Source organism: Vicia villosa, linkage group LG2, assembly GCF_029867415.1.
Source record: "Vicia villosa cultivar HV-30 ecotype Madison, WI linkage group LG2, Vvil1.0, whole genome shotgun sequence".
Taxonomy (NCBI): Eukaryota; Viridiplantae; Streptophyta; class Magnoliopsida; order Fabales; family Fabaceae; genus Vicia; species Vicia villosa.
This window is the reverse complement of record NC_081181.1, coordinates 28,577,537-28,588,410: the sequence shown is the minus strand read 5'-3', so window position 1 is coordinate 28,588,410 and position 10,874 is coordinate 28,577,537. Positions and strand designations below refer to the sequence as shown.

The 10,874-nt window shown below is 38.0% G+C and overlaps 1 protein-coding gene across 1 annotated transcript; it reads right to left on the bottom strand.

The window, feature by feature from the left end:
• Positions 1-4,777: 4,777 nt before the first annotated feature.
• On the bottom strand, positions 4,778-5,893 carry LOC131648760 (uncharacterized). Its single transcript, XM_058918489.1, has one exon. The coding sequence runs from the start codon at positions 5,891-5,893 to the stop codon at positions 4,778-4,780; it is 1,116 nt and encodes a 371-aa protein (XP_058774472.1).
• Between the last annotated feature and the right edge of the window lie 4,981 nt (positions 5,894-10,874).

The window sequence follows — 10,874 nt, the reverse complement described above, 5'->3', positions numbered from 1 at the left end:
AGTGTTACACGACCAGAGCATGACACGGACCCAATTGACTCTAACACTACTTGACGAGCTAATCCTCACCAAGTACGAGAGCTACTCCTCAATCTGAAAAATAACAACAGTAAGGGTGAGTCTCATTCACATTTAACTAATGTTATAAGATATAAATAATAAAATATCAATTCACATGCCATTCACCCAATTACAGTTATGATCAGATTCAAACCATAGAATCAGAAGGCAAACAACCAACTTAACACATATTATAACATTGGACAATCTTCCATTCATGTTATAATAGCAAAACAGCCTAACGCAATGCAACTACATGCAAGTGGTACCAAAATCTGGGATATAACCCAACTCACCGATCCACCATCATCAAGGATACGGTAACACCCACTCACTAATTCCTCACAATGGGAATTAGCTACCACTGATCCACCATCGTCAAGGACCAGCCACATAATGATTATGAATGCATGCATCAACCATAACATGCTCATCACCCACATACATCAATTAATGTCATAATCATCAATAAGACACATATTTATACCAACAATACATGTACTATAGACACCAATTACAACCACAACATTATACAGGTAAACACTCATTAGTGTACCTACAAGCATATCCTACCACAAACAAATAAGCTCGGTGTTTTTAAAAAAAAAAGTTTGAGCCACAACTCCAAACACCATTTGATTATATAAATTATCTGATTAACTTCACTGTACTCGAAACGGCACCAAAATCCGGTTTACGGTTTAAAAGTTACACCTCTTTAAAACTTTTCAAAATGGACAGTCGCAACAACTAACAGCACGCGGCGCCACACACAGTTCGCGGCGCGGAACGAATAGGAACTACGCCTTCGCGGCGCAAACAAAGGTTCGCGCCGCGGAACGAATAAAAACTACGCCCTCGCGGCGCGGTCATATGTTCGCGGCGCGTACTGAGCGCAACAAAGCTTCCTGGCCTTCTGCCAAGCTGTTCGCGGCGCCAACTCCTGGACGCGGCGCGAACTGGCGAATCCCAGCGCTCCGAATAGTAGAAAACAGCCTGCGATTTTACCCTTCCTTCACCAAATCATTACCAATTCAACCCATTCCAATCAGATTTCGCATACAGTACAACAAACACATATTATAGCACATTATAATACATTCAAACCATCCAAATAACACCATTACACGAATCAGCATATTCATTACGTGTAAACCCTCCCAAAACCTAACATTTCTACAACCTAAGCACAACCCAATTGGTACGGATAACACGATCAATTCTATCATATTATCTATAATCCCATAATAGAAGATAAACGGAAGAGTCCCCCCTTACCTGAAGGTTGATTCTTCGTTCTTCCTCGGTCGCACTTCTCCGTTCCTCTTCTCTTTTCACGTTCAGACTTCTTTTCCCAATACTGTAACCTTCTTTATTTTACCACTCCTTCTATTTTATTAAGAATAAAATAAAATTATTTTAATTAGTAATAGGGCCTACCAATGCACCCCCTCCCTTACTAACCACAACTCAAGCCCAATTGCTTAATTCCTCATAATTCAATTAATTTAATTAAATTAAATTATGAAAATAAATGGAGTGTTACACCTTGCGCTAGTTTCTGTTACCACCCCCATTTTGAAGCCCATGCGCCATGTGTAGATAACTTCAGTTCAATAAAAATGTTTTCACACCCCCTGTACGTACATAATTTCTTCTTTTTGCAAAAAAATGTTTCTCTTCTAATTTATCATTCATGATTCAATTTTCTTTGAAATAAAAATGATAAAAAATAGTTTTCTTGACTAATTAGAATTTTTAGGAACATTTGTTTTCATTAGAATTTTAATTGTTGAATTTCTTTGAATGTTGATTGGTTCTCACTAATAAAAAATACATAGTTTTCTAGTTTTAATTCATGAAAAATAGTTCTAAGCTTGATAAAATAAAAATTGCTTGTGAATATTTTCATGGTTAGTTTAGATTTTAATTCTTTCTTTTTGTGAATATTTTCATATTTTGAGAAATGTCTAAAATACCCCTAGTTGTTAAAGTTGACTTTAGTCAACTTAAACAACTTGCTTCTTAGTACATTCCCTTTAGATGTTAGGTCTGTCCTTAAATAGGAATTAGAATAACTTAGATTAGAAAATAGGTTAGTCCCCCTTGTTCATCCTTTTTTTCTTTTCAACATTAAAACACTAATAAATAAAGATGCGAATCACACCTTACTAAAAGTGAGAGAGAAATGAGTGGGATTTATTCCCTAATCTGTTTCTCAATCACTTAGTGGGAGAGAAATGAGTGGGATTCATTCCCTAATCTGTTTCTCGATCACTATATAATGGGAGAGAAATGAGTGGGATTCATTCCCTAATCTGTTTCTCGATCATTATACATTTTCATGTGATTCAAATCGCAAATAAATTCCGCTTAAAAAATATTCAACCAAAAACATTTAAAACACCTAATAAAGGCTCGAATTAAAACAAAGTAATGAAGTGGTGCGAAACCTTGTATTGGGTTTTGTTCATCATGTAGTTACATAAAAAAACACAAACCCAAGATTCTTTTCTCCTTAAGAACAAGTTAAGTCCATTCCAAAAGTAGGCGTATAAGTCTCCAAAGGTCGAGCATCATGGATTGTGACCTTAACCGCTGTTCAACTAAAAAACACAAAACAAATGGAAACTATTGAGCCGAACTACGGTAGCTCTGATTCTTGGTAAGGGATACCTAGGCATTGGGTCGCGGGGCCTAAGCGAGCACACTTGTAAATAATTCCTTCTTTTCCCCGTATTTCTTTTGCATGCATTCGCACTTAGGTTTAGACATAGATACACCCTTTAGATAGAAACAAACATAGGTGGATACCATCGAGTACGATGGGCGTGAGGGGTGCTAGCACCTTCCCCTTGCGTAACCGACTCCCGTACCCTATTCTCTGGTCGAAAGACCTTGTTCTTATTCTGAGTTAGGTTTCCTGGTATTCCTTTCCCTTTATGGGATAAATATATTAATGGCGACTCAGATTTCATTTTTCGCGGTAGCGTCAGGAGCTGCATCTGAAGCAATTCCAGCAAATGCGTCTCGCCATCACTATTGTCTTTGATCCAAGCCGACGACTCCCAAACCCAATCAGAACCATCCCACCTCCCCGCTTCTTTCACACTCATTAAGGGGTTAATCGCGAGCATATACAACTCCGGGTAAGCCTCCGATATTGATTGACCCCCGCCCAATTGCTGAACCAAAAGGAAGTGTTTTCGCCATTACGGATGCTGCACTTTATCATATCAGAAACGGAGAAGCCATTCGACTCAACACAATCATTGATTAACATGATATCACGCCACCATATAGAGTCTTCCTTAGAAATTGTTTTCCTGTCATTAGAAAACATCTTGATACTCGGATTGGCATATCTGTAATTAATCAAATTAGTCCAAATCGCGTCTTCTGCATTAAGAAAACGCCACTTCCATTTCATAAGTAAAGCCACGTTCATATTCCCGACGTCTCTAATAGCCATCCCTCCTTTCTCCTTCGGTTTGCAGACATTAAGCCAGCTGACCCAGTTAACATGATTACTTCCTTCCACTCCTCCCCAAAGAAATCTTCTCTGGATTCGACGAAGCTCATGTAGCACTTTCTACGGGGCCCTGTAAAACGACAGAGAATATAAAGGGACAGCATTAAGCACAGAGTTTATGAGTGTCACCCTTCCTCCGATCGAAAGAAACCTCCCACGCCACATGTTCAGCTTTCCTCTAACTTCCTGAATGACCTCCTTCCACATTCCTATTTTCCTCGGGTTGCCTCCTACCTTGATCACAAGAAACTTAAAAGGCATAGCTCCTATACGACAATTCAAGAAAGCCGGCGACATTATTAAGTCTCTTGTGCACAAGTTTACACCATAAATATTACTATTTCTGAAGTTGACTCTAAGACCCGACATAATCTAGAAACCCCTTAGAATTGCCTTCATAGTCCAGAGGTTTTGATCATCTCCGTTGCCAAAAATTATCGTGTCGTCCGCGAAATGAAGTATGTCCACACAACTTTGGCCTCCCACTTTGAAACCCTCATACAGTCCTTGCTCCTTAGCTTTCTCCATGAATCTAGTCAAGCATTCCATTACCATAACAAAAAGCAAAGGAGATAGGGGATCCCCTTGGCGAAGTCCACGTTCAACCTTAAAATCATCGGTGCAGCTACCATTGACTATAACTGCCATCGAGCTCGTGAAAATCATCGCCTCCATCCATCTCCGCCATTTAGAACCAAAACCCATCTTCATCATAATGAATCTTAGAAAGTCCCAATTTACATAGTCATAGGCTTTCTCATAATCTGCCTTCAGCACTAAACACTTCCTTTTCTCTCTTTTGGCCAAGTCTAGCACCTCATTAACCATAAGAACCCCATCGAGAATGTTCCTGCTCTTAACGAACGCACTTTGTTTGACCGAGATCAAACCTCCTATAACCTCCTTTAGTCTCTCAGCCAGAATTTTGGATAGAATTTTCTGAAGACAACCAACTAAGCATATCGGACGATACTCCGAAAGATTTTGAGGGTTTTTCACCTTCGGAATTAGAGTAATGAAAGAGAAGGTGCAAGCTTTGGTTAATATCATCTTGGAGTGGAAATCATTCACAAACAACATTATATCCTCTTTCAGCATCTCCCATTGATTCTTAAAAAAATCCATAGTATATCCATCAGGTCCAGGAGTTTTGTTTCCATCACACCTCCACACTGCTGCCTTTATTTATGCCTCTTCAAAGGGTCTCTCCATCCTGACCACATCTTCATCCTTAAGCCTACTGAAAACAATACCTGCAGGAACCGGTCTTGCAGCACTAGATTCTTTAAAGAAATTTAAAAAATGATTCCTGATATAGCTCTTAACATCAACAGGTCCTTGTATCCGCCCCTCTGCCGTATCGAGCAAACTGAAAGAATTCCTACGAATCCGCTCCTTGAGAGTACTGTGAAAACACTTTGTATTGAAATCCCCTTCCTTTAACCACTTCTGGCCCGACTTAACACGCAACATACATTCTTTCATTTCCATTTTCCTCCACAGATCATCAGCTACCTTCCTTCTACTCTCGGCTATTTCTGCAACATCTTTCCCAATATTGGCTAAAAGAAAGATGTCCAAGTCGTGTTGTTCATCTATCTTCTCTTCAATTTTCAGGTCTATCCAGCCAAATATCTCCTTATTCCACTTTTTTAGAGCCGGCTTTAACTTCTTCAATTTCTCATATAGGACAAAGTCACCTCTCCTAACAACTGAGATCAAATTCCATTCTTCTGCAACAAAGGACCTAAACTCTTCATGCTTAAACCATCCGTTATTAAAACGAAAGGGTTTAGGACCCCAATCTCCATTCACAGACTTTAGCCAGACAGGGCAGTGATTTGAGTTTATTCTCTTGCCAACCATCCGATTTTCCAAATTCCATCTAGAGATTAAAGAATCAGATACCAAGAACCGGTCAAACCTGCTCATAGCGTTTCCATAACCACTGAACCATGTGTATCTACCACCCACACTTGGAAGGTCAATTATATCCATCTCCTCAACAAATCGTTGAAAGGCTTCACAATCCTTGCCCAAATGCCCTCCATATTTACCTATCCTCTCCTCTTTATATAAAACTGAATTATAGTCCCCGCCTATACACCATTCCTCTCCAACAACATTCCTCTTCAAATTTATCAATTGTAGCCACATCTCCTTTCTCCCCAATGAATTGCAAGGAGCATAAATATTAACGAAATTTAAACTCACCCCTTTATCTTTGCTCTGCGCCTTCAAGCCTACAAACCCCACCCCTTTGAAGCTTTGGATTAGATTCAGAGTATTCTTACGCCACATTATCACTAATCCTCCCGAAGCTCCTTCTGAGTCTTTATGCGTCCATTCCACGTCTTTTGCTCCCCATAATTCTTCAGCATACTTTTGAGAAAAAGAAGTTAACTTTGTTTCCTGCAAAAAACAAACGTCTGTCTTGTTTGATTGATTCAGGTAACCTATGCTCTTTCTTTTTATCACATTCCCCCTCCTCTAATGTTGATGGTGACAATAATCATCGTAAATCATTGATAGACGCCTTCATGACAGAAACTTCCTTATCCCTTCTCTCCATGTCTTCAATTCTTCTCAAGAAGTTGATATCCGGTTTGTCACTCACTATTCCCATCTTCAGCATTGAATCCTTCAAATTCCATGCGCTTTTGGACTCCTTGTTTGCAAGTAAACGGGCATTACATTGGACAATATCAGAGTCCGTCATAGATTCGCAACATAGCACCGTTCCATCAGAGAAATCATCATCATCAGCCTCATCATCATCATCGTCTTCCTTGGCTTCTGTATTCTTCTTTGGAAAAATTGATGAAGATTTGGGGGCAAATTTAGGGTTGAGGCACGCATAGTATGATTGTTGGATTTCAACATCATCCACCTTCTCGCCTAGTCCTCTCACTTCCCTCTTTTTTCTCTGTTTGGGCTTTGCTTATTTTGATTTTAGACAGGCTTCATCAAAAAGGCCCAAAGAGGTTTGTTTCACTCCTTTTGACTCTAGGCCCACTACCGGTCCACTCCTGGTTCCCCCACTTGAGACAAATCTAGAAGGGCACGTGACAATCCTAGGATTGACCTCTTCACCCGCTGACTCTACCCCTCTCTCCTTAGACCTTACATCCTTGAGAATATCAACCGCCGTATCTGTCTGACACGTCCTTGTCCTCATTCCCCTAGGTGAACAGTTGAACGTATTGCACAAAGGATCTTCATCCTCCAAAACCGGATCTTTCACGTCCTCTACTCGTTCCTCCTCCAAATCCAATGTTCTTCCCGGTTCTGATCCTCCGCCACCCCTTTCCTCAATTGCCGTCTCAGGGACATATTCAAACTCGCTTCCCTCATCCTCATTCCGAGATTCATTCACAGAGTCCTCCGAAGAAGTATCATTAGATACCCTAAAGCTTTTTGACTGCATCTTCTTTCGCATTCTTGACTCTTCAACGTTGGAATCTTCTAACATTAGGATGTTGAAGGAATCTCTATTAATAACTATCCTTAATTCTTCATTGATCATTGAAAACACTCTTGTCCTTATTTGAATTCTAGCCACTTCCATGCAGGAGTTAATCACTATTCCTTCTTCCTCACAGACCAACACTCCTACATGTTTTGAGATAAGTTCGAAAAAATCTTTTTTCCATGCATGACTTGGCACTCCAAACACCTTCACCCACGCCAATCTTTCTTTGTCAACCTCAGCAGGACTCCAAACTCTAACCTCCTTAAACCACATGTTTAACCATTCACTATTCCCCTCGACCATTCCTTTTAAGATCCCTTCTTCAGAATCCTCGATTAAACATAAGTTCACCCCTAAGGGTTTAGATTTTATCGTGAAGAGACCTTCGGCATACAGTTTTGCTTGCATACTGTTTGATAAACCTGGGCTAACAACCTCCCCCACAAACATTTTCTCCAGTTTTTCTAAGTGATCTTGATCCGGAGAGTACTCCAGAACCTTTGTGGAAGTTTCTCCATGTAAAAACTTGGACGGGGTTTCGCCTCGTAAAACCTCAGCAAAAGTAACACTCTTCCTCACTCCCATATTGACACCTGAGTTACCCTTCCTTGCCTGGTTTGTCAAAGATTTGTTTACCCTACTAGCTTCAGGATTGTTATATTTGCCAAGCTTTGACCCCATTGCCATTCTCCCATACTTTGGGATATTGGCATAGATTTTCCTCCCGTCAAGAATTATATTATCCAGCTTCAACTCCAAACTTCTCTCATCTCTGACATTAAGGAATCTAACAAAGCCATATTTCTTTCCCCACCTTGTTTTTTTGTTAGGGATGAACACTTCATCTATTTCGCCAAGCTCCTTGAACTCATGGAACACATCTCTTGCCTCCCACTTGTCATCAAACTCCGTAACAAAGAACGTAGAGATCTTCGCACCCTCATCACTCACGTCCCTTCTACCTTTTCTTTCATAGCTTCCCTTCTTCTCTGTCGCTCTTCTCTTATACTGAACCTTTCTCCATTCATTCGTTCCACTGCTTCCTTCCTTTCCGCTATTGAACTTCATAGGTATAGATGCTCAAAGAAACCAGCAAAATCAATCAATAAGACCAAGGCCCCTAACCCTAAGGTTAGGAGTTTAAGCCGAAAATCTTTATGAATTATCTCACGGATTTCTCACTTCCTAAGGTTATTGTTTATGTTTCTCGTTTTCCACTGAAATCATTTCCAAACACAGAAATTGATTTGATTAAATTGTTTCTCGATTACGTTTTAATATAAACATGGTTTATTCAAAATTCAGGTTTTAATTTATAATTGAACTATTATTCTACTAATCCTAAATGTAGGCCAATATGGTTTTTATGTTTTAATTTGTAATATAAATTATGAACATGGTTTAGTGGTATTAATGTTAGAAGAAAAGCTACAGTATATGAGTTCAAATTCACGTACAGTGTTTCGGCATTTTTGGTAAAATATAGAAGTTTGACCATTAAGCTACTTGACATATATAATATTATAAATTCAACTAATTTTATATCTATATACATATACTTATTTAAAGTTTAAAGTTTAGAAAATATATAATTTGTATATATTGAAGACTAATTTTGTATGAATTGAATAAATTGAGTTATTTGGTTAATTAAATTATTATTTTTAGTAGGGCAGGGTTGTCAATAATAGAGTTGTTTAGAGTTGTCAAAATTGATCTCGAATTGTTTAAAATTATTTTAGAATTAGTAGATTTATCACTCATGAAGGTTATACTTATGAGACCTTTTGAACCTTTTAGAGTAATTTGAGTGTTTTGGAGTTATTTTTGAGCTTTGGAACAACGTAACAACTTTGTTGAGATGTTTTGGATAATTTGGGTGACCATAAGAATATTCTGAAAATAAGTTTTATTGGTGATTTAATTGATTGGTGGTCTATTATTGAGGAGTTATAGTTCATATTTGGAACCTATTTTGGTGAATATTTGTTTGGGTGACTTTTGAGAGTTAATTGGAGGGATTATATGTTTTAGGGTTAAATATGTTTTTGGCCCCTATAAATATCTCAATTTTGGTTTTTAGTCCCTAAAAAAAATATATTGACTTTTACTCCCTATAAAATTACTTTTGCACTCACTTTTGGTCCCTCTACAGGGACTAAAACTGAGTGCAAAAGTAATTTTATAAGGACTAAAAGTCAATATATTTTTTATAGGGACTAAAAGCTATTTTTGGTAAATTTATAGGGACTAAAAACATATTTAACCCTATGTTTTATTAGCAACATTTTCATGCATACATGTATTTTAGAGTTATGTGAGACTTCAGTCTATTCGGAGGCCTCAGATCTATTAGTGTGATTGTTGGTCTAATTGAGAGACTAGGGGCGTGTCTCAGATCCATTAGTGGGATCGTCGGTTCAGGTGATGGACCGGAGACGGTGGAATATAATCAGTAATATATATCTGATTCCACAAAAACTTGGTACCACATGCATATAGAAAAAGGAGTATAATCAGTAATATATACATGTATTTTCCTTGAATATTGATATTGGTGTTTGTCCGCATTATCATTCTGTTGCTAAAATATCACCGTTATTATATGTAAATGTATTCTCACCCCTTTCTTGGTGTTTGGTGTTTCTCTGTGCAATTTTTGTACTGGTGACCAGCAGGAGTATAGGTTTGCGATTACCACAAGATGGTTAGATACCCTCTTGGCATTTTTCTTTCTTCCCATTTAGTCGAATAAATGCTCTGATCTGTAACATAGGGGACTTGGGCGTATGTATTTTGTCATTTTGGATTGTAACCCTCCTTTGTGGAGTTTTCTTTTTCAGAGATGTTTTTATTCAGACTAAATATGTGTTTACTTCTGTCTTCTGCTGTGGATTTTATGGTTGCACGTTTTATGATTAAGTATTTGATGGATTAGCGTCCTGTTCGTTCAATTTTCAGAGGTGTCTGATTGGTCTGTAACGTATAGCCTAAATATAGAACTGCAAGTGCACAACCTATCGAAGTAATATATAAGATTATCGAACCACAGAGACCAATCGTCAATCTATCAACTCTATTGCTAAGGTGCTTATCTAAGGTGAATAAGAATATTGTTGTGAGTGCAGTGCAACAAGGTAAGTGAGCGAAGTAAATAACAGATTTAAGCGACAGGTTGGAATGTAAATCATGAAATAAGACTATGATCCAGACATGCATAAATGAAACGACTCATGGGGAAGTATTTTCTATTTGTAACAAAGAATCAATTTAACAGGAACTTGTAGCTTTTGGCTACTAAGAACCGAGTTTACTCTTTAATTTAACTTCCTTTATTGTCACGTATAAAGGGTGCCTTCCGCGTTAAAGAGGTAAACCTATTTTTAAGAAATTGATAGTTTTGGCTTAACAGAAAAGTAATTTTGACTTGGAAAGATTAACTTAAAGAGACTCTTGGTTTTTGACCAAGAGTCAGATTTCAAACCTACAAACGCGTCCGAAAATAGTTTCAAAATCGATTTCTAAAAAGAGTTAATTATTCCTATTTAACCAACCAAATCGCTTTCGCTTCTTTTGTTTGGTTAAATAATAATCAAGTCATATCTTTGATATGGACGGCTTTCGATCTTACCCAATAAACATTTAAACACAAATTGACTTAAGTTAAAAGCAAAACATCCCCAGAGTATTTTCACTAACATGACATTTGGAACACAATCATGATGATAATCATTACATTCAAACCTTTATAGTTTAGCCAGACATAATAAGTGCGAGTCTATAACACATGTAGACTATGATAAGTGCAAG